This window comes from Scyliorhinus torazame, chromosome 22 (genome assembly GCF_047496885.1).
Source record: "Scyliorhinus torazame isolate Kashiwa2021f chromosome 22, sScyTor2.1, whole genome shotgun sequence".
Lineage (NCBI taxonomy): Eukaryota > Metazoa > Chordata > Chondrichthyes > Carcharhiniformes > Scyliorhinidae > Scyliorhinus > Scyliorhinus torazame.
The window spans coordinates 98829937-98854785 of NC_092728.1; the positions used below are offsets into that span (position 1 = coordinate 98829937).

The following is a 24849-nucleotide window of genomic DNA, read 5'->3' on the forward strand; positions in this document are numbered from 1 at the left end:
AGATTAATTTGTTCTTAATCTAGGACAAAGGTTCGGCACAACATCGTGGGCTGAAGGGCCTGTTCTGTGCTGCATTTTCTATGTTCCTCTGAGAAGGTCTGAATTCAGCTGTCATGAAATGCAGTGACGTTCCCCAGACTCAACCCTCTACCTTGTTCTCTGCACAGGGACTTCTGTGATAAATTAAAAGTTTAGAAAAAGACCCCAAAATTAAAACAATCCGTTCCCACCACCAAACCTCCTGCGTCTGGCTGAAATTGACACTCCACTTCCCCAGCTAACCCAACATGAAGACACCATGGGCGAAATTCTCTGGAAACGGCGCGATGTCCGCCGACTGGCGCCCAAAACGGCGCCAATCAGATGGGCATCGCGCCGCCCCAAAGGTGCGGAATGCTCCACATCTTTGGGGGCCGAGCCCCAACATTGAGGGGCTAGGCCGGCGCCGGAGGAATTTCCGCCCCGCCAGCTGGCGGAAACGGCCTTTGGTGCCCCGCCAGCTGGCGCCGAAATGACATCTCCGGGCGGCGCATGCGCGGGAGCGTCAGCGGCTGCTGACAGTTTCCCACGCATCGCAGTGGAGGGAGTCTCTTCCGCCTCCGCCATGGTGGAGACCGTGGCGGAGGCGGAAGGGAAAGAGTGCCCCCACGGCACAGGCCCGCCCGCAGGTTGGTGGGCCCCGATCGCGGGCCACGCCACCGTGGGGGCACCCCCCGGGGCCAGATCGCCCCGCGCCCCCCCCAGGACCCCGGAGCCCACCCGCGCCGCCTTGTCCCGCCGGTAAGGTAGGTGGTTCAATTTACGCCGGCGGGACAGGCATTTTAGCGGCGGGACTTCGGCCCATCTGGGCCGGAGAATCGAGCAGGGGGGCCCGCCAACCGGCGCGGCGCGATTCCCGCCGAATCTCCGGTGCCGGAGACTTCGGCAACCGGCGGGGGCGGGATTCACGCCCGCCCCCGGCGATTCTCCGACCCGGCGGGGGGTCGGAGAATTTCGCCCCATGACTCCGTTTAAAACTTACAAAATGCAGGCAAGACACCACGTTTTGTCACGATACTTTAAAAAAAAACCTCAAACCAGCATCTCCACAATATGGCCAAAACAAATTACTGGCAAAACACTATACCCTTCAGACCAAGATCACTGCGACTTGGCTGAAATCAAGGTGACCAATCCTGACCCTTCTTCCGACTGCAACCCAAATACTTTGATGTGCTCTTCTTTATAATTTAACCCAGACTTATCAAAACATTTCATTTTATCCATTGGCTGGCCGGGCCAGCACCTGTTGCCCGTCCTTAATTGCCCTTTGAACTGAGTGTCTCGCTCGGCCATTTCAGAGGGAAGTTAAGAGTCAACCACATTGCTGTGGGTCTGGAGTCACATGTAGGCCAGACCGGGTAAGGACGTCAGATTTCCTTCCCTAAAGGACATGTGTGAACCAGATAGGTTTTTACAACAATTGACAATGGTTTTGTGGTCACCATTATACTTTTTAATCCTAAGTTTCTTCTAGTTGAATTCAAATTTCACCATCTACTATGGTGGTATTCAAACCTGGGTTCCCAGAGCATTACCTGGGTTCCCAGAGCATTACCCTGGGTTCCCAGAGCATTACCCTGGGTTCCCAGAGCATTACCCTGGGATCCCAGAGCATTACCCAGGGTTCCCAGAGCATTACCCTGGGTTCCTAGAGCATTACCCTGGGTTCCCAGAGCATTGCCCTGGGTTCCCAGAGCATTACCCTGGGTTCCCAGAGCATTACCCTGGGTTCCCAGAGCATTACCCTGAGTTCCTAGAGCATTACTAGTGGATTCTGCCATTACACTGTCACCTCCCCTTATTTCTTGTTGCTGTTTTGATGTCCAATAGTTAACACTCTTAGTTAATTGCACGCATAGACACATAATAGGAGCAGGAATAGGCCACTTGGCCCCTCGAGACTGCCCCCACAGTCAATATGATCATGGCTGATCCGCTAACTCAAAGTCTTACCCTCGCTCTCTCCCCATGCCCCTTGACACCTTCAGAGACAAGAAATCAATCTATTTCCTACTTAAACATATTCAGTGACTTGGCCTCCACAGTCTCTGTGGTAGAGAATTCCACAGATTCACTGCCCTCTGAGGAAGAGATTTCTCCTCACCTCAGTCTGAAGTGGCTGACACCATATCCTGAGACTGTGACCTCTTGTTCTAGACCTCCCCCTTGTTCTAGCCACCCCTGGGCACAGCCAGAGGAAGCCACATCCCTACATCCAGTCTGTCCAGTTCTATCAGAATGTTATACCTTTCAATTGGATGCCCTCTTGTTCTTCTACACTCCAGTGAATCCAGGCCCAGTTGACCCAATCTTTCCTCCTATGACAATCCTGCCATCCCAGGAATCTAGTTTACTGAACCATCCCTGCACTCCCTCTAAGCAATATATTCTCTCTTAGATAAGGCGACCAGAATTGCACACAATACCTCAGGTTTGGTGTTATCAAGGCCCTGTACGGTCCTGTACAGTAAGACTTCCTTGCTCCTGGACTCAAGACCTCTTGCAATGAAGGCCAACATACCATTTGCCTTCCTATCTGCATGTTGTACCTCCATGTATGCTTTCAGCGACTGGTATACAAGGACACACCGGTCCCTTTTTTACCTCAACATTTCCCAATCTACACCATTTAAATAATATTCTGCGGGGCAGCAAGGTGGCCTAGTGGTTAGCACAGCTGCCTCACGGCGCTGAGGTCCCAGGTTCGATCCCGGCTTTGGGCCACTGTCCGTGTGGAGTTTGCACATTCTCACTGTGTTTGCGTGGGTTTCGCCCCCACAATCCAAAAATGTGCAAGGTAGGTGGATTAGCCACACTAAAATTGCCCCTTAATTGGAAAAAATAATTGGGTAGTCTAAATTAAAAAAAAAAAATATTCTGCCAATCTGTTCCTCTGTCTAAAGTGGATAACTTCACTTTTATCCACTGCATCTGCCATGTATTTGCCCACTCATTCAACTTGTCTAAAACACCTTGAACTTGAAGACTCTTAACATTCTCTTCACACTCCCCCCCCCCCCCCCCCCCCAAAGGTTTGTGTTGTCAGCAAACTTGGATATATTTGGTCCCATCATCCAAATCATTGATGTATATTGTGAATAGATGGGGCCCAAGCACTGATCCCTGTGGGACCACAGTAGTCACCACCTGCCCCTTCAAAAAAGACCCATTTATTCCTACTCTGTTTCCTGTCTACTAACCAATTCTCAACCCATGCTAATGTATTACCCCCAATCCCCTGTGCTTTAATTTTGCACACCAACCTCTTTTATGTGGGACTTCATCAAAAGTTTTCTAAAAATCCAAGTACACCACATCCACTGGTTCATCCTTCTCTATTCTACTAATTATGTCCTGAAAAGTCACCAGTATGTTTGTCAAACATGCTTTCCCTTTCATAAATCCATGTTGACTTTGTCTAATCCAGCTGATATTTTCTAAATATCCTGTTATCACTTTCTCTATATTATCCTCTAAAATACTCTATATTTTCCCTACTACTGATGTCAGGCTAACTGGTCTGTAATTCCCTGTTTTCTTCTTCCCACCCCCCCTTTTTAAATAGTAGGGTTGCATTTTCCCCCCTCCAATCTGCTGGGACTGTTCCAGAATCTACAGAAGTTTGGAAGATGACAACCATCACATTACTATTTCCATGGCCCCCCTCCTGGGATGCAGACGATCAGGCCCTGGGGATTTATCCCATTAATTCCTCCAACACTGATTTCCTTCAATTTCCCCCTCTCACTAGACCCTCGGTTCCTTAGTACTTCTGCAAAGTTATTTGTGTCTTCCTCCGTGAAGACAGAACTAAAGTCGCTGTTTAATTACTCTGCCATTTCCTTGTCCAGAAACCCTTTCAGCTCCCGCTGGTTTAACCAATCTGGGTTTTCCAGGGAAGATGTATCCAGATGAATATTCTCTGTTTTCATTGTGTGAGAGTTTCTCCTGCTGTTTGTGGTGACACAGTACCAGCACCTGGCTCTGAGGTCAACGAGAGTTTGAATGACCCTATTCCAGTACACCTCCCTGTGGTGCAGACTTTGGTTGCATTGTATTGATGACATGTCCCTTGTGCCGTTATATTGGGTAATCAGACTGTTGATTGCATTAGTCAATGGCGTTTCCCTGGTACCATTGTTCCCTGATAGCAGGCAATCACTGTCTAAAGCTTTTGGATGAGTCACGATTTTTGCAAAAATATATTTTATTTGTCAAATATCTGATAGAACTTGACAAACATTTCAAAGTGAACATCACGCAAAATGCAATGACATTCAGGTTTTCTATATGCACCAGGTTTCACTCTTGAGGGGCGGGATTCTCCCCTACCCGGCGGGGCGGGCGGTCCCGGCGCCGAGGAGTGGCGCGAACCACTCCGGCGTCGGGCCGCCTGGAAGATGCGGAATCCTCCGCACCTTCAGGAGCTAGGCCGGCGCCGGTGGGGTTGGCGCCATGGCAACTGGCATGGAAGGGGCTTGGCGCCACGCCAACTGGCGCCGAAGGGCCTCCGCCGGCTGGCGCGAGTTGGCGCATGCGCGGGAGCACCAGCGTGTTCTGGTGTCATCCCAGCGCATGCGCAGGGGGGGGTTCTTCTCCGCACCAGTCATGGCGGAGGTCCACAGCAACCGGTGCGAAGGGAGAGAGTACCCCCATGGCACAGGCCCGCCCGCGGATCGGTGGGCCCGGAGAATAGCCGGGGGGAGGGGGGCGCTGCCAGCGGCCGCCGACCAGCGCCCGCCAAAACCCCGGCACCGGAGTATTCAGCAGCCGGTGGGGGCGGGATTCACGCCGCCCCCCCCGGTGATTCTCCGGTCGGGCAGGGGGTCGGAGAATCCTGCCCATGGTTCTTCAATACAGCTAAGGAAAATTACAGATGTTTCAAAATGGTCATTACAAATGGTGCAAAGGTGTTTAAGTTGTCTACACGGATCAAGTTGCATTCTGAGTGCTTCAATACAATTATGATAGTGTGATATTCACCATATACATTCAATGCTCTCTGATTAACCCCTTGCTATCCCAGCCCTGTGCTGTTGGCTATAGCTTGCCCTTTGTCATTTTGAAGTCAAAGCACATCTGTGGATTTGAAATTTATATTCCATACATTTCCCAGCTGCAGGGGATTCCAATCTTACACCTACATGGTGCACTAAAATACCCTTTCCTTGTGACACTTTTCCACTTTGAGTCTGAGAATTAGGGGGTAGGGGAGGGGAAGGGAATTGTTTCAACTTTGGGAATGCCCAAAGCTCATATTCTTATTGACCTGGCATTTACCAAGGTGTACTAACTAAATGAGGCTTGGGTATCTTCACCTGCTATTAGAAACAGCTTTTTGCATAGTCAGGCTTCCCATAAAATGATGTTCCCATAACCAAGCCATCACTATTATCCCAAGGATTCCAGCCTTTCACTTGGGTGAGTCACGCTAACCACTTTCCATTATAGGAAAGCAAATGGCATGTTGATCTTTACTGCAAGTGGATTGGAGTACAAGAAAAAGGAAGTAATTCTAAATTGTGCAGGATTTGGAGAGACTCGACCTGGAATGCCGTGGCTACATATTTAAGGAAGGATAAACCTGCATTTTGTCTTTCTAAAGAGCCTCGCAAATTGGATGATTGTCCGACAAACGAAGGTGATCCATGCCTCCTGAGCAAGTTGAAAATGGAGGTCTATGGTTGTCAATAATCTCTTGGAGTGTGGTACCTGAAGACGAAGAGGCATTGGAGGCAGAACAGTGAAACTTCACTCAATTGATCCCCGGGATGAGAGGGTTGTGAGGCTAATTTGGGTTTATATTCCCTGGAGTTGAGGAAAATGGGAGGTGAACTCTCAAAACAGGCAAGGTTCTGAAGGGACTTGACTGGATAGACACTGAAGAGGTTGGGCGGGATTCTCTGGTCTCGCAGCCATGTGTTTCTTGGCAGCAGGAGGTAGCCTGCTGTTTGCTGGTGCTAGGATCGCTGTTCCTGCTACTGTCTATGGGAATTCCCATTGAAGTACCCCATGCCGCTGGGAAACCCATGGGAGGGAGGGCGCTACCGGCGGAACCCGGGAATCCCGCCAGCGTGAACGGCTGGAGAATTGCAGCCGTTTTCCCCCCCCCAGTTCGGGAATCAAGAACTGGCGCTAAGGACTTAGGACTCGGTTGTGGAGAAACCTCTTCACTTGGTGTTGGGAATCTTTGGGTTTCTCTACCTCTGAGGGCTATGGATGCTCCATTCTTGGTTGGATAGGTGGATTGGAGACTTGCCGAATCGAGGGATGTGGGGAATGGGCAGGAAAGTTTCAGAATCATTACTGTGCAGAAGGAGGGCCTTTGGCCCATGTCTGCATTGACCTTTCTGAAAGAGAATTTGACTCCGTTCCACTCCCCTGCCATATCCCGGTAACTCTGTACATTGTCTCCTTTCAGACATTAATCCAATTCCCGTTTTGAACACCTCGACCGAACCTGCCTCCACCACCCTTTCAGGAAGTTCGTTCCAGACTCCAACCACCCTTTGGGTGCAAACATTTTCCCCTCACATCACTTTTACTCCTTTTGCCCATTATTTTGAATCTGTGCCCTCTACTTCTTGAGGCTCTCTTGAGAGGCAACAGTTTCGAACTATTTACCCTGACCCTCCCCTTCAGGATCTCGGGAATACCTCCATCAAGTCCCCTCTCGGCCTTCTTTCCTCCAAGGGAGGACCCAACTTTTCCAGTCCATCACCACAGCGACAGCTCTTTACCTCTGGAATCATTGTTTGAAGTGGGGATGAATGGCAGATCAGACTCCCGCTCCTGCTCCTGTTAATTATCTTCTTGTTACACTTGCACCAAGAAGAAGAAAAAGGGAATGTTTGGGCTGCGATCTGCCGCAATGACATTGGGTGGCAGTGGAATGATGTCAAGGGGTGGGAAGACCACCTTCTCTTTGTATGATGCCGAAAATCTTGAAGTAAAAGATGGAAAGAAGTTGGAAAACAGCTCAGCAGGGCGGGGGGCCGTGTCTATTGGTCCAGAAACCGAGGCAACTTTCATATTGGTGACCCATCATCTGAATTGTAAGAGATGAACATGGTCCGCAAGCACTGAGCCAGTAAAAAGGTGTTGGGAGTGGGGTGGGTTAAGACCAGGAGATGATTCGAGCATGCCAGCTGTTTTGGGCAGAGGCAGATGCAGTCCGCACGTCTTTGTTCAGGGTACTCATAAGTACGTTACACATTCGTTGAGGTGGAGTTAATCCAATCCAACATTTTCTATCCAGGTGATTTTTACCTTTTCCGTATGTTAGTCATCTACTCCGCTCTGCTAAGCTTCAGGGAAGTTCAAGTGATTGTCTCTGCTGGTCATTGCGAGAGGACAGGCATGGACACGATGGGTTGAATGGCCTCCTTTTGCATCCTGGATTTCCTACGATTTCTGAGGAAGTTTCACAAACCAGCAGTAGTGTTCCTTTTCTAGGTGCAGGGTGGAATACCAAACCCCTCATCCAGCCCCTCCGGGAAAGCCTAGGCCTACCCTCTGCTGACTGGTGGCCTCACTCTTGCCCCTGCTGTAAGTGCCCACCTCGAGGCCTGTGTTTTGGGGGACATGGGACGTTGGTTGGGTGAAGGGGGGGGGGATTGGGTAGGTATTTGGGGGGATGAGCAGTGGGTGTTTTGGAGGGTGGGATATTTTGGGGATGTATGAAATTTTTGAATGTTTGTGTCAGTCGTTTTCTTGCCTTCTTAGCTCAAAAGAAAAAAGGGCAGTGCATGTTTCCTGAGGAGCTACGGAGCCAACAGAACACTTGTATTTAATCAACAGTTCTGCAGCAAATTAAAGTTTTTGTTGTTGTGAGTCCAGTTTTATTATAAAAAGGTCCTTTTCCTATTAGTTTTGGCAGAGATCTGTTGCATTAAGCTCCCATTTGTATATGGGAAGCCATATTGAAGAAATGCAGACCAGATGCAGAACAAAGCACCCTCTGCTGTGCCTCAGCTCTGCGTCGCACCCTCTGCCTTGCAAGAGTCAATTCCTCCCCCTCATACAATATTTCAGTTTCCCACATTGTTGTTACAGTCGTAATCTCTCTCTGAGCCCAGATCACCCATTCAGCACTGAACTCTGATTAGTTTGGTACTCTAACACACGAATATGAAATTATTATTAATACTGAGCAGCAGAGTTTTCCCCGTGCCAATTGCGGAGCTGTGATAAAACAGCTGACACAGCAGAGACACACAACAGAGGAGCCTTTTCCAGGGTGAAGACACTAACCCCTTTGTGCTTTGCAGTGCAGGGGAGAACTGAGCTCTCAATCTCCCAGGACAGCTGTGCCGTGGGCCTTTAAACATGGGCCTCTGGGAGACTCCATCCCAAACACTCTCTACCATTTTATTCTGACGTCTGACCCAGTGCCTTTTGGGGATTGAGTTGTCTATCAAATGGTGGCCTCTGTGTTTATTGATTTGAGATAACTAAGGCTGTACTCAGTCCTGAAGAAAGCAGTGATTTCTCTTCCTGCTGGATGGGGGGGGGACACCTGGAGGGTATGGATATGAGAACTGTAACTGATTCTAATTCCAGAGCGAGATTGGGCCTCTCATGGTCTCTCATGTAGCTGTGCTTGGCTGGTTCCGATAAAGAAAGAGGGCAGTTTTCAGCTACACAGTACAAGAGACTAATGGTTAGAAAATTCCCATCTGGCTCCCCCTGTAGGTAAACACGTCGACTGCTGTAGCACTGAGCAGGAAGAGCCTAGGTTCTATCCTTGATGTGGTAGCTAATCTCAGATGGGGCTACAGTCCTGTGGGGTACGAACGGAACGGAGGTGTTTTTGAGCACGCCGGTTGTTTTGGGCAGAAGCAGATGTTCAATGAGCAATCCGCACTTTGTTAAAATGTAATTCTAAGCAGGTTTACACAGTAAGCTGACACAGTCCTTGCAGTAGAGCTAAACCAGCCTAACATTTTTGGATCGAGACAACTTTTATCTTTTCAGAGTATGTGCTAGAAGCTTCAGGGGAGTTCAACTGTCTCTGTTGTGACTGCCTCTGCTGCTCTCAACCAGTGAGGGTGGACAGGCGAGTTCAGCTGTCTCTGTTGTGACTGCCTCTGCTGCTCTCAACCAGTGAGGGTGGACAGGCATGAACATGATCACAGATCACAGAATTACAGTGCAGAAGGAGGCCATTCGGCCCATCGAGTCTGCACCAGCTCTTGGAAAGAGCACCCTACCCAAGGTCAACACCTCAACCCTACCCCCATAACCCAGTAACCCCACCCAACGCTAATTTATCACGGCCAATCCACCTAACCTGCACATCTTTGGACTGTGGGAGGAAACCGGAGCACGCGGAGGAAACCCACACACACACGGGGAGGATGTGCAGACTCCGCACAGACAGTGACCCGAGCCGGAATCGAACCTGGGACCCTGGAGCTGTGAAGCAATTGTGCTGCCCACAATGCTACCGTGCTGCAGGGCCTCCTTCTGTGTCATACCTTTTCCGCTATTTCTGAGGGAGCTGCACAAACCAGAAATGCAGTGTTCCTTTTCAGGCACAGGCTGACATTGCTTATTGTGCTATAAGGAGTCCTAACCCCCACTGAACCCCTCACCCAGCCCCTCAAGGAAGTCTTCGACCTTCTCTGCTGATTTGTGGCTTCTCTTTTGCCCCTTGCTGTGATTCCTGATACTCCCGCTCCAACCCCAAGTTCAGTGGGTTTGGGGGTGGGGGATGGAGGGGTGGCATTGGGTATGTGTATTTTGGGGTGGCATTGGTTTCTCTCCCCCGGGGAGGGGGGGGGGCAGGGGGCTGTACTTCCTCTGCGCCCCCGGAGGGGTCCCCTTGGGTGAATCACGTGAAGTCATGTCGGCAAGGGTTGAATATTCAGAGGGGAGGGATCATGTGGCGAGCAAAGGGCTGGACGGTCCTATTAAAATGTATTTAAATCTGTAAAAATGAAGTTCTCTCTCTTTGTGGGGGTGAACTCGTGATGTCACCGGTGAGCGGCGGGGAAAATCGTGAAACGCGATCTCCCCGGAGTTTCTGCCTCATCACCATTCTCACTGAGGGTGAACGTGGGCTGCAAATATCGCCCGCCCCTTCCCCGGCGGTTAACTCTGTTTGTCTCTCAGATGCCCTCTCACCTGCTGAATATTTCCAGGCATTTTTATTGTTTTTATGTAGCTATTAATTACTACCCAAAATTCTGTTTTTTTTTAACCAGAAAATATTGCTTTCATATTGTGATTCTTCACCCCCTCAGCCCCTCCCAAAGTGTTTTACAAATGGCCTGTTCTAGTGCTACAGATTTGAGGGATGAATGTTGGCCAAGACAGCACTCCCCGCCTCTTCTGCGGTTAATGTCCTGGCGTCTTTTCCGTCCATCTGGGAGTGCAGGTGGGGGGAGCCTCAATTTAAAGTCCCACCTTGAAGGTCCGACGCCGCTAGCCAGTGTGGTAGGCAATCTTGTGTCGGAGGCAGAGCTTGTAAATGTGACAGCAGCTGATTCTGCATTTACTCTTCGCGATACCGACTCCCACCTGGAGATGCAAACTGAAAAACCTGGTCTGCTTCTCTGGTGGGCATTAAGAACACCGTGAAGAAGAGCTGACATTCCGGCCTGTATTTATCCTGCGCCAGAAACCCCCCCCCCCCCCCACGTTAACTACCCACTTGCCTCAGTTCCGACAGTTTTGCTGTGTGTAAAATGGCTGCTGCGATTTTCCCAGGGAAGTGACCCACACTCTTCCAAATAGTTCACTGCATCAGGTCTTCATTTTCCTCTTGGCTGCTAAGCAGATAAGTTTGTTTCCGTTGGTGGAAGCAGAGATATCGGACAACACTTTATATTTAAATAGTGCCTTTAACCTAATAAAAGATCCAGGATCATTATTATCCTGGAGCATTATTAAACCACGTATGACACAGAGTCACATGTGAGATATTGGGTCAAAGGATCAAATGTTTGTTCAAAGAGGTAGGTTTCTAAACGGTGTCTTGAAGTGAGACGGAGAGGTGTAGGGAGGTTCCAAGGCCTAGACAACTGAAGGTACAGCCACCAACGATGGAGTGGTTAAAACTGGGGATGCTCAAGATGCCAGAATTAGAGGAGCGCAGATAACCCACGGGGTCATGGGGCTGGCGAAGGTTAGAGACTGTGATGGGGGGGAACCATGGAGGGATTTGAAAATGAGGATGAGAGTTTTGAAATTGGGACATTGCTTGACTGGGAGCCAACATATGTCAGGGCTGATAGGTGAATGGGACCTCATTATGGTCGTGACTCATTGATGGTGAGTTAAGTCATGGGCAGCAGAATTTTGAATATCATAGAATCATAGAATCATAGATGTTTACAGCATGGAAACAGGCCCTTCGGCCCAACCAGTCCATGCCGCCCAGTTTTTACCATTAAGCTAGTCCCAGTTGCCCGCACTTGGCCCAAAACCTTCTATACCCATCTTACCCATGTAACTATCTAAATGCTTTTTAAAAGACACAATTGTACCCGCCTCTACTACTACCTCTGGCAGCACATTCCAGACACTCACTACCCTCTGAGTGAAGAAATTGCCCCTCTGGGCCCTTCTGAATCTCTCCCCTCTCACCTTAAACCTATGCCCTCTAGTTTTAGACTCCCTACCTTTGGGAAAAGATGTTGACTATCTACCTTATCTATGCCCCTCATTATTTTGTAGACCTCTATAAGATCACCCCTAAGCCTCCTACGCTCCAGGGAAAAAAGTCCCAGTCTATCCAGCCTCTCCTTATAACTCAAACCATCAAGTCCCAGTAACATCCTAGTAAATCTTTTCTGCACTCTTTCTAGTTTAATAATATCCTTTCTATGATAGGGTGACCAGAACTGCACACAGTATTCCAAGTGTGGCCGTACCAATAGTGTCAAGTTTAGTACCCAATTCATTTTTTTTCCTAGTTACGGGGCAATTTAGGTTCTGTCCTTTCCAAGAAGTTTGGTCTGAATTTTTAAAAAATGTTTCCAATTAAGGGGCAATTTAGTGTGGCCAATCCACCTACCCTGCATATCATTGGGTTGTGGGTGTGAGACCCACGCAGACACTGGGAGAATGTGCAAACTCCACATGGACAGCGACCCGGGTCCTCGGCGCCATGAGGTAGCAGTACTAACCACTGCGCCACCGTCCCAGATATTGTCACGTTTATGAAGGTGTTCAGAATGCAGATGAACGAGAGAGGGCATTTGGGGGCGTGATATTCAAAGTTTTGATGATGCTGTTAATCTTAACTATACTGTATTACGATTGTGATAGAGTACAGGCACAGAATCATACAATATGCATGTATTTTTGTATCTAATTAAGGGGGGGGGAAAAAAAAAAATCAAAAAACACACAAATCAAAAAATAGATCATCAATGCGAAGGATGGTAATTGCAACTTCTGTTGAAATTGGGTGACAAGGTACAACAGTCTTTTACCAATCTTGACATTCCCGACAGGACCACATTGGGAAATGAAGCTGTGTTTCACTGTTCTAGACATAGTAGACACAGTCCCAGTTGTTCACTTCAGTGCTCTGCTTGAGCTTCAAGTTATTATTATTTTTGTTGTTGTTGTGTGGTCTGCCTTCTGAGGTTTAACTGTGGGCCTGGTGTACCGAGGCCAAGTTATCGTGATCCATTAGTCAGATTTCCTCTTCCTTCAAGTCTGGTATGATGTGACAAATTCCACATGGCTGGAACCGTGCGCTCGTACAAGCTGCTGCTGTTGTGCCTGCTCTCCTAGACTTTCGATGATTCGATTCTCTGAAATCGCATGTTGCTCACAAATCCAAGGGTGGGCTGACTTCAGGCACAGGCATGAATCACTGGACAGATTAAAATTGAATTCATATGGCGCCTTTCCTAATACCCCGAAACACTGCTTCAATTAAGTAGTTCTCTTGGATTGGATTTTGTTTATTGTATATTGTCACGTGTACCGAGGTACAGTGAGAAGTACTTTTCTGCGAACAGCTCAACAGATCACTAAGTACATGGGAAGAAAAGGAAATAAAAGAAAATACATAACAGGGCAACAAAAGGTACATAATGTAGCTACATAAACAGCGGCATCGGATGAAGCATACAGGGTGTAGTGTTAATGAGGTCAGTCCATAAGAGGGTCGTTTAGGTGTCTGGTAAAAGCAGTGAAGAAGCTGTTTTTGAGTCTGTTCGTGCGTGTTCTCAGACTTTTGTATCTCCTGCCCGATGGAAGAAGTTGGAAGAGCGAATAAGCCGGGTGGGAGGGGTCTTTGATTATGCTGCCCGCTTTCTTTAGGTTGTAATGTGAAAAATGCAGCAGCCAATTTGCACACAGCAAGATCCCACAAAACAGCAATGTGATCGTGATGATCTGTGTTTTGAGAAGTTGATTGGCGTGATTATTTTGATGCCCTTGTGTCTGATCTCCCATAAACCTGAGGTCACCCAAAACTCGGTCCTGTCTTGACTCACGCCATGTCCCGTTCCCTTGTGCTTGCTGACCTACAATGGCTCCGAGTCACACACCATCTTGATTTTTAAATTCTTATCCTTGCTTTTAAATCCCTCCGTGGCCTTGGCCCCCTCCCTATCGCTGTAATCTCACCAGCCCCACAACCCTCCCAGATCTCGGCCCTCCTCTCATTCTGACATCTCAAACAATCCTGATTTTAATCGCTGCACCGTCGCGGGGGGCCTGCCTTCAGTCGCCTAGGCCCTATGTTCTGGAATACTCTTCAAGTAGCACAAGAAATAGGAGGAGGAGTTGGCCATTTGGCCCCTCAAGCCTGCTCTGTCATCCAGTGTGACCATGGCTCATCTCAGGCTTCCTACGCCCCTCTGCCTCACTTCCTGGATGAGGGAACTATCTCCAAATTTGCAGATGACACCAAGTTGGGTGGGAGGATGAGCTGCGAGGAGGATGCAGAGATGCTTCAGCGGGATTTGGACAGGCTGAGTGAGTGGGCATATGCATGGCAGATGCAATATAATGTGGATAAATGTGAGGTTATCCGCTTCGGTAGCAAAAATAAGAGAGGCTATTATTTGAATTGAAAGAGATGGATTGGTGTCCTCATGCATCAGTCACTGAAAGTAAGCGCACAGGTACAGCAGACAGTAAAGAAGGCAAATGGTATGTTGGCCTTCATAGCGAGAAGATTTGTGTATAGGAATAGAGATGTTTTACTGCCATTGTATAGGGCATTGGTGAGGCCACACCTGGAGTACTGCATGCAGTTTTGATGTCCTTATCTGAGGAAGGATGTTCTTGCTGTGGAGGGAGGGCAGCGAAGGTTTACAAGGCTGATTCCTGGGATGGCCAGACTAAGTCTGTTAGAATTATATTCATTGGAGTTTAGAAGAGTGAGAGAGAAACTTATAAAATACTAACAGGATTAGACAGGGTAGATTCAGAAAGAATGTTCCCGATTGGTGGGGTAGTCCAGAACTAGGGGTCATAGTTTGAGGATAAGGGATAAACTTTTTAGGACAGAAGTGAGGAGAAATTTCTTCACCCAGAGGGTGGTGGATCTGTGGAATTCGCTACCACAAAACGTAGTTGAGGCCAAAACGTTTTGTGATTTCAAGAAGGAATTAGATATAGCTCTTGGGGCTAAAGGGATCTAAGGACATGAGGGGAAGGCGGGATCAGGGTATTGAACTTGATGATTGTTATATTTTAAATAATGACTTATCTAAAATGTATATATTACTCTTGAATCCACCAGGATGATAAAATGACCAATAGTCTTCTTGTTGAAAGATTAACTATTTAACGAGTAATAAAATAATAAACTGTGCGTTCTTTTACTCAATACTAAACTAACTATAAAGAAATAAAGTACAATACAGATAACTATATAACTATACACTATTATAACAAACTAGTTCTAGCTTCTCTCACTCTAGCTATTCTATGTCTTGCTTGTTCACTGTTCTGGATCACACTCTCTAACTAACTAAAAAGAACGGGAATCTTTCTGACTGTGAGACATCTAGTGTTGAAATGACTGTACTACATTTACATACATTGATCATGTATATCGATATCTGAATATCACTACATTGATCAGCCGTGATAATGATGAATGGCGGAGCTGGGGCAGCACAGTGGCACAGTTGTTAACACTGCTGCCTCACGGCGCCGAGGTCCCAGGTTCGATCCCGGCTCGGGTCACTGTCCGTGTGAAGTTTGCACATTCTCCCCATGTTTGCGTGGGTTTCACCCCCACAATCCAAAGATGTGCAAGATAGGTGGATTGGCCACGCTAAATTGCCCCTTAATTGGAAAAATGAATTGGGTACACTAAATTTATTTTTTAAAGGGCCGAATGGCCTCCTCCTGCTTCTATTTACGATGTATGTTTCTACCTCTCACTTTTCTCTTTTGGGACTCTCCTTAAAACTACCTCATCGACCAAACCTTTGGTAATCTGATCTGATGTCTCTTTCTGGGGTTCGGTATCACACCTTGCTTTATCATTTAAAAAAAAATAAAAAATTTAGAGTACCCAATTATTATTTTTTTCCAATTAAGGGGCAATTTAGCATTGGCAATCCACCTAACCTGCACATCTTTGGGTTGTGGGGGTGAGACCCATGCAGAAATGGGGAGAATGTGCAAACTCCACACATATAGTGACCCAGTACTGGGATTCGAACCTGGGTCCTCAGCGCCACTGTTCCAGTGTTAACCACTGTGCCACCTGCCACCCCTACCTTGCTTCATCATAGGCCTGTGAAGCACCTTGGGACATTTTCGTATGTTAAAAAGCATTATACAAATCTAAATTGTTAACCTGAAGGGTAATAGTGACCAAGACATGGAATAACTCCCCTCGGAGCGTGAAGACATTTTCTCGTACAATTCTGTAGCCCTGAATGTGTTGACTCCGGCTGGTGTGTAGTTCCCATCACCTCAAAAAGTGCTAGATGTATGTGTCAAGATCCTGGATCAGACCCCAACAAACAAGGATAACAAACAAGAACCCCAAACACTTTTTTTTTAAATTTGTAAAACTGTGAGGATTCCATGAGTGATTCCACTGACCAATAGGGATATTTTATAGTAAAGCAGACTTTATTCTTGACACAGGATTAAACACATTAACATCACAGAAAATGGCTTACAATTAACAGTTAAACGATTCTTAACATAAAAGGAAACACTAACTTTTAGTTGATACCTTCTCTATCTCCAATTAATCAAAGCCCATCACAGGTCAAAAGCCACTTGTAAATAAAGTTAGCAAACACAGGGTTACTTTCTGTACACTTGTATTGAGATTCCTTGGAAAGATTGCTTGAAGAGAGCAAGAATCCTTTTCGGGTACCAGCTACAAGTAATGCTGTCTTTGGGCGATTACTGCTTAACCTGACAGCCTTTTAGAAAAGCTCCTGCTCAGTTTCAAGCTCCTGGCAAAACTAAAAGCTAAACAGCCTGCTACAAACCTGGCTCCTCCTATTAATTACACCATCTCTATCCTACTAACTGGATTGTGACCACCTTATTAAGGCTAACCAAAATCTCTTAAATATCTAATCCCAGGGAACCTTCTTTCCTTAAACAAAATTCCATTAGTCCTATGTAGGTAAACGATACACATGGTTGGAATGAATGATGACCTCGCTTTTACAAAATCTTAATTGCACCTTCGCAGACACACTGCCCGTCTGTAGGTTAAAATAGCAATTTTAAAGTATTACTGTGACAGATATAATGTAATCTATGTAAAAAAAATCTTGCATCATCACATGTATGTATTTTTCTGTTCTGACTTTATTTTTAAATCCCCGCTCGCTCCCTATGTGCTTAATGCCTCCCCATGCCAAGAAGTCTATGGTTGGAGGATTGGGAGTGTGAAACTGTCCTGGCACACGCGTGTCTTTTTCTTTCCACACAAGAAAGCATCTTTAACACCAATTCCCCCACGATGCTGTTTTGCTTCTGGACCCTGTCCTGTTGCCATAGAAACATTTGCGTCAAATGTTTTTCATTATGCACAGCAGCGTAGGACTTGATGTGCTTTTTTTTACAGATTATCTGTGAACCGTACACTTGTGTGAACCTGTAGATTTGGAAGGCTAGCCTTCATGTTTGGAACTAAAGCATCAGTAATCTCCCACCTCCTCCGATTGGGTGGGGGGGGGGGGGGGGGGTTATAAAGTGTAGGATCCGAAAAGGCCAGGATTGAGTAAGAAGGCTTCAATTGGGTTCGGATATCACTTAAAGCCATGAGAATTAATCTGTTGAAAAGGAATGTCCACAGTATTAATGTTCTGAATCCACTTCACTCAACAAGGGTTAATTAGAACAGGAATTATTCTGTTTACATTGGAGTCATTGCACAATGGGCTGCTTTGCTCTTGATTTTTTGTAGATCTATTATCAAACGAAAATTGTACTAATTTTAAGGTCAGCTTGAGTGAAGAAATCTCTCCCGTTCATTTTTCTCACCATTGTATCTGCCGCTTAGCAGGATCTGCTCGTTTCTGAAGAGAAGTCCCTATCCTTGCCTTGCCCGTTCTTCCTAGTCAGCAGTTCCGAGTATTTAAGACCATCCCACTTGGCAGCTGGTCCTAAATTTGCCTATTGTAGTCCCCGGCCTTTGATCCCCTGCACTATTCTTCTCATCAATTCCAAAAGTATTGTTTGTCCCTGTGCCAGAATGGGAATTGTAGTCCCGGGGCCCCGATACTCCATTGATGGATCGGTAACCAAGTGGACAGGGCTCTGATTGAAGACCGATTGGAATATAGTGTAGTCTAGTGTGTGGTATTATCATAACTGTAAGAACTGTGGGCAGCACGGCAGCATTGTGGTTAGCACAATTGCTTCACAGCTCCAGGGTCCCAGGTTCAATTCCCGGCTTGGGTCCCTGTCTGTGCGGAGTCTGCACATTCTCCCCGGGTGTGCGTGGGTTTCCTCCGGGTGCTCCGGTTTCCTCCCACAGTCCAAAGATGCGCAGGTTAGGTGGATTGGCCATGGTAAATTGCCCTTAATGTCCAAAATTGCCCTGAGTGTTGGGTGGGGTTGCTGGGTGGAGGTGTGGACCTTGGGTAGGGTGCTCTTTCCAAGAGCCGGTGCAGACTCGATGGGCCGAATGGCCTCCTTCTGCACTGTAAATTCTATGTTACTAACTGCACAGTTAATGAAACGTCTAGAGTAGCCACTAGAGGGAGCTACAGATACAAGTATATAAGGCATTGATGCTAAGCCTTGTGAGAGAGAGTAGTGCAGGAATTAGCGGGAGAAAGACAGAAGTATAGATAGTGTGAGTAAGAGCAGATCATAGTTTATAACAGTATTAAGATTAGTTGTAGATGAGTGTAGTTTATATATTAATACTCAACTGTGTATTATTTAGGAGTACGTGTCAAATCCAAATTAGTAGTGTTAATAAATTTATAGCTTTGATCAAGTTCAAGCTACCTATGTGAACACTACGCCGACCATCCTGAATTTAGCAACACAAAGAACACCACACAGCGGTCAGCGCTGGGTTAACTTTGTCCGTCCCTGTTGGTGCAACATGGGCGTAGAAATTGTTTATTGTTCGTTGGAGCTGACAGCAATGAAGATGTAGAATTTTTTTTTTTTTAAATGGTAAGACCAGCATTTATTACCCTCGAGACGATCTTGGGGGGCTGCCTCCTGATAAACAACCCAGTGGGGTGCTGGGCAAATTCACACCATGCTTAAGAATCGACCAATCTGCTGTGAGAGTTGCAGGTAGGCCAGGCCAGTTGAGGTTGGCAGATTTCCTTCTTGGCGAACCAGGTGGGATTTTGCAACAACTTGACAGTTTTCTGGCCATCGTTACAGAGACAAGCAATTTATTCCAGATTTGTTTAATTAGCTGAAATTGAATTCCCCCAGCTGCCGTGGTGGGATTTGAACTAGTGTTTTCATATCGTTAGTCCAAACCTCTGGAGTACTGGTCCAGTAACATGATCCCTCAGCTCCCTCCCGTTCTCGCAAGGTGACTGGAATTTTCCAGTTCTGTATTCTCCAACCCAGTATTTTCCACATTAATATGTAGGAAAATGAGCAGGGATGATTCGTCAGTGACTGAACTGTGAGTCATTTATAAACCAAAGCCAAGAGCAAGATATGATTCCAGGACGAATTGCGAAAATTGGGAACACAGCATTCTCCAAATGGGGCACTGTGGCTTCATTTGCAGTTTATCCCCCCCCCCCCCCCCAATGTAGGCATGTTACCCTCTCTGACCACTTCACTGACTCCTGCTTTTCTTCCATTTGTAACTTTCACAAGGCCAAGCAGCCTGACTGCCACTTCCATAGCAACACCTGCTACACTTGCAGATGTGAAAGAGCTGGGTCTGTTATTACCTTTTAAAAAATATATATTCATGGGATGTGGGTGATGTTGGCTGGGCCAGCGTTTATTGCCCATGATCAGAGTGGTTTGCCAGGCCATTTCGGAGGGCATTTAAGAGTCGAACACACTGCTGTTGATCTGGCGTCACATGTAGGCCAGACCAGGTAAGGAAGGCAGATTTCCTTCCTTAAAGGGGAGATGGGTTTTTACAACAATCGACAATGCCCTTTTCCTCAATAGACTTTTAATTCCAGCTTAAATTGGTTTCAGATTTCACCATCTGGTGTGGTGGGATTTGTTTCCTTCCTCTCCACAATGTGGCTGTGGCTCTGGCAGCTCTGAACGATCATATTGTTGAAAATTTTGAAAGGCCGCCTCCGACCCCGAGACTCCCTCTCTCTCTCTCTCTCTCCCTTTCCTGAATTGGCGGACTGCCATTCTCTCTGAGCTGCAGGGTCTCCGAATGGCCCTTCTGCTTCAGGATCCAACCCACCATCTTTCATTGGATGTCTCACCATGAACTGCCCATCCCTATTCCTGGCACGGCGCGAGGTTGGAACTCGATGTACTCCGGTCAAACATCCAGCCCTTGGTGTATACCTCATTATAACTCGCTGCTCATTCACCAAGTAATGAAGAACCTGGAAACATGAGTTTATTCACAAAACCCAGAGAGCCAGGCTCCTACACACACACACTTTCTTGAAAACCAGTTCTTATATATACTTGAGAATAATGCCCTAACCTTTTTCCAGTTAGTGCTCCATCTTACAACGAGAGGATGAGTTTCATTGTGACAGGATTGCAATATTAACACTTGGTCATACCAAGTGCACTAACTTGTGTTCTATTTATGAGAATTTACAGGATGGACATGCCCCATTTGGACCAAGGGTTATGTTAGTTCCACCAAAGTTCCCTTGCATCCTCGTTGGTATCTGTGTCCTATCAGCATGCCCTTCTATTCCTTTCACCTGCATGTCCTTACTTAGCATCTCTTTAAATGCACCAATGCTGTTCAACTTAACCGTTCCTTGTGAAGGTGAATTCTGCATCCAAGCATTGTCTCTGGGTAGAGAAGCTTCTCCTGAATTTCCTATTGGATTTATTAGTGAGTGTCTTGTATTTATGGCCCCTAGTTTGGACTCTTCCACCCGCCACCATGGAAGCATTTGCTCTGTCATCCGATCACTTCCAAACCTTAAAGACCCGTATAAGAACCATTCCTCAAACAACTCTTTGTTTTTAGAGAAAAGACCCCCAGCCTGAGCAGTCTCTCTCGCTATAGATGTTTACATGGTGTGGGATTTAACTGCAGGACTCAAAGACTTGACTAATTTAGATGGTGTAAAGCTATGACATGGATCCCAGTCCGGGAAGCAGTAGCGGAGTTGTAGTTGTCTTCAGTGTCCCGATACAGAGAGGCCGTTTTGCCAGGATACTGTTGAATGTAATCCCAGCTAGAAAGTGTGCAGACCCATGAGACCTGATGAAGGAGCAGCGCTCCGAAAGCTAATGATTCCAAACAAACCTGTTGAACTTTAACCCGGTGTTGTAAGACTTCTTACTGTGCCCAGCCCAGTCCAATGCCGGCTCCTCCACACCACGAGAAGTGGGCACTGGAAAAGGTTGCAGAGGTTTGCTGGGATTCCCCCGCCAGGGAGTTCATAAACTCTGTGGGAAAAATTTCCGTCAGACAGAAAAATAAACAGCAGACCTCCCGGGGTGGATCGTTCTGCCTCGGCATTTCAGGTCCGCTCGATTCATGACCTGTGCTTTGACCTATTTATTTTTTAATCTGTAGAACATGCAGAGTTTTTACATTGCAAAGGCAAGAAGTTCACCGACTTTGATGAAGTGCGGCAGGAGATCGAGCAGGAAACGGACCGGGTGACTGGCAGCAACAGGGGCATCTCGTCCATTCCAATCAACCTCCGAGTCTATTCACCAAACGGTAAGTGTAGCCGCAAAGGGGGCGAGCCCGCCTGCTGCGGAAATTGTGATACTGCAAGACGAAGGGGTTATTCTGGAGAAGTAAGGTCAGAACACTGTGATACTTGGCTATTCTAATACAAAGACAGGAGTCTGACATTATGTTACACCTCAAGGGCAGCACAGTGGTTAGCACTGCTGCCTCACATGTCAGGGACCTGGGTTCAATTCCGGCCTTGGGTAACTGTGTGGATTTTGCACATTCTCCCCGTATCTGCGTGGGTTTCCTCTGGGTGTTCCAGTTTACTCCCACGTCCAGCGATGTGCCGGTTAGGTGGACTGGCGATGACCAATTGCCCATTAGTGTCCAAAGAGGTGCAGGTTAGGTGGGGTTATGGGGATGGGGCTGGGGAGTGGACCTAGTTCGGAGTGCTCTGTTTCAGAGGGTCAGTTCACACTCGATGGGCCTAATGATCTCCTTCTGCACTGGAAGCCTTCGATGTAGTATTAGGTTTTGGATTTTTGTGTAATGTGAATCATCCTTGAGATCGCTATCTAATTACAATGACACCCTGAGGTCATTTGGAGGTGAATCGTATTTTAGGGGCATCCTGCGGTCAGCTGGAAGATGTTATTGTGAGGTTTCAAATGATTGGGTCTTTTTGCATCTGTGACAAAATGCTCAAGACTGTAAGAGCCTCGACCCAAAGATCGGACAGAACTTATCCACTATGAAACGCAGAATGGATTTTTCAGTCCTTCAATCACTTCTAACCAAACTTTATGGACTGAATTTTGTCAGATGGTGGGAAGGCAAGCCCCACCGCTGAGGTCAAAGGTGAGAGCTAACCATGAGCATGGGAATTTTACCAGTGGCACCCAACTAACGGGCTACTGTCTGGACAGCTTTCCAATTGAAGATGGTGGCACAGGGCCACAAAGGGAGGACCCTGTGATTAGGGGTGGGGGGGAACTTCTGTTGTGGCACTATGGAGGGCAGCCATTGTGCCTGGGAGGGCCATCTCTGTGGGCCATGGAGTGGCCATAAATGAGCCCCATCATTGGGAGGCTGCCAAGGTTCGCCTAATGGTCTCCTCATGTGACAACCGTTGGTGTCTGATAGGTTCTGCTTTTTAAAAAATAATCTTTATTGTCACAAGTAGGCTTACATTAACACTGCAATGAAGTTACCGTGAAAAGCCCCTAGTCGCCACATTCTGGCACCTGTTTGGGTACACTGAGAGAGAATTCAGAATGTCCAATTCAACTAACAGCAGGTCTTCCGGGACTCGTGGGAGGAAACCGGACCACCCGGAGGAAACCCACGCAGACACGGGGAGAACGTGCAGACTCCGCAGACAGCGACCCAAGCCGGGAATCGAACCTGGGACCCTGGCGCTGTGAAACAACACTGCTAACCACTGTGCTACCGTGCCGCAATTTTTTGATGGATCATAGAATAGAATAGAATGACTACAGTGCAGAAGGAGGCCATTTGGCCCATTGAGTCTGCATCGACCTTCTGAAAGGGTACTCTACCTAGGGTCAGGCTCCCACAATATCCCCTTAACCCCACCTAACTTAATCTCTAACTTTTTGGACACTAAGGGGATTGATCATGGCCAATCCACCTAACCTGCACGTCTTTCGGGACTTGTGGGAGGAAACCGGAGCACCCGGAGGAAACCCACGCAGACACGGGGAGAAAGTGCAAATTCCACACAGACAGTCACCCAAGGCGGGAATTGAACCCTGGAGCTGTGAGGCAGCAGTGCTAACCACTGTGCCACTGTGCCGCTCAAAATGTTAAATATTCAGTAGTTTAGGGTAATAAAGTTAGCTGGCTATTGACAACTAATTATGCTTGGATGTGCATATAAAGAAGAGTCAGCCATCACTGAGGGAGATTGTGTTAAGAAAGGAGAAGTAAACTCTACAATAAACAATGCAAAAAGTCCTAGTCTCTGTGTCTTCAAGACCAGGCTTGGGGTTTTGTCTAACAGCGGTGAACTCTTTGAGGGCGAAGTGCTGGCAGGGGTGGGAAGTGGCTCTTGATTGGCAACTCATTGCCTCAATTGGCTGTCTGGTGGCCAATGCTGCAGAGATTCCTGACCATTGTAATAAGCCATGGAAGTGGAAAGCCTTTGGAGCCTTCATCTCTGCCTTGTGCCGTCATATTACCAAGCCTCCGGCCTTGCAGCGAGTCACTGGAGGACTGGGAGAATTCTGCCCCATCTGTCCAATTGGGGAAATTGCAGATTGTTAGACATAGTCTTAAATTTTAACGGTACAATCTTGTCCAATGTTGCAGCCAGACCCTTTCCCTTGCTCTCAATGCCTTGGCTGAAATATAAACGGGTCACATTATTGCCAAGTTTGTCAACTTTCAACTCATTGATTTTAATGTTATCGTAATGTCAAGACACCATAAACTCATCAAGTTATCTGTTCTCTCTTCAGTTCTTAACCTGACCTTGATTGACCTCCCTGGAATGACCAAGGTGGCTGTGGGTGACCAACCACAGGACATAGAGTTCCAGATCAGAGACATGCTCATGCAATTCGTCACCAAGGAGAACTGCCTTGTCTTAGCAGTGTCCCCCGCCAACACTGACCTGGCCAACTCCGATGCCCTGAAGATAGCCAAAGAGGTTGACCCTCAAGGTACTGCACCATCCTTTAGTTAGGCGCAACCCTGTGCTGTTCCGGAATTAACTCTGCAAAATGTGTTTTCGGTGTGATATTCAAAAACCCAGATCAGGGGTGAAAGATGGAATCCATTGGCACAACTCCATCATCATTCTTTAGACCTCCACATAATTTCAACATTTGATGCAGAGTTGATGGCTACTGCTCACATTTTGGGGACATGATTCTCAGTATGGTTGTGGGCATAACATTACCCATTCATTCTTTTGACATTGCTTCAGTCTGTGTTCAAAGGGCTTGCAATTCAGGTTTCAGCGATGACTTTGGTGGCAATTCTCTGGCCATGTCGTGCCGGGCGCAAGTCCCGATATGTTGGGAGAATTTCGGGAGAGTCCCGCAATGGGATTTGCGTCAGACAGGCGCAAATCAGTTTCCCGTTCTCTCGGTCCGCTCCAGCTGGAGTGATCAGGAACTCGCCCGGGCGAGAATCTGATCACAACTCATTTGCATTCATTTTAATCTTATTAGCAAGATTGAAGTTGAATGCAGCGACCTCCTAGTATTTACCTGTCCTCCAGTGGGAAACCATCCTGGCGTGAATCACTACTGGTCCCTAAAAGTGGGGACGAGACACCGTGGACACCAATGGGGTGGGGGTGAAAAAGTACTCTCCTGCAATTATATCCTGCACTTATGTCAAGGGTGCTGAGGGGATCTTTGGGAAGTGGGTGCCGGGGGGCTTGTCCTGGGCTGGAAGGGCTCAGGTCGAGTCTTTCACGTGATGGGGGTCATATGCAAAATCCTCCCCATGTAGCTTTGAAGTCCTTTAATGTCTCTCTTAGGTTGCCAGTTTCAGAGATCTGTCAGATGAAGGTAAAAGTCTTCCCTTTGATG

General features: G+C 47.2%; 1 protein-coding gene across 8 annotated transcripts in view; it reads left to right on the forward strand.

The window, feature by feature from the left end:
• LOC140399264 (dynamin-1) overlaps nt 1-24849 on the forward strand; it is a 309201-nt gene that overhangs the window by 90167 nt on the left and 194185 nt on the right. For all 8 annotated transcript variants that reach the window (XM_072488710.1, XM_072488715.1, XM_072488714.1 and 5 more), the window contains exons 3-4: nt 21179-21328; nt 23767-23970. In XM_072488710.1, the coding sequence (XP_072344811.1) occupies nt 21179-21328; nt 23767-23970 (354 nt within the window). The remainder of the gene's footprint in view (nt 1-21178; nt 21329-23766; nt 23971-24849) is intronic.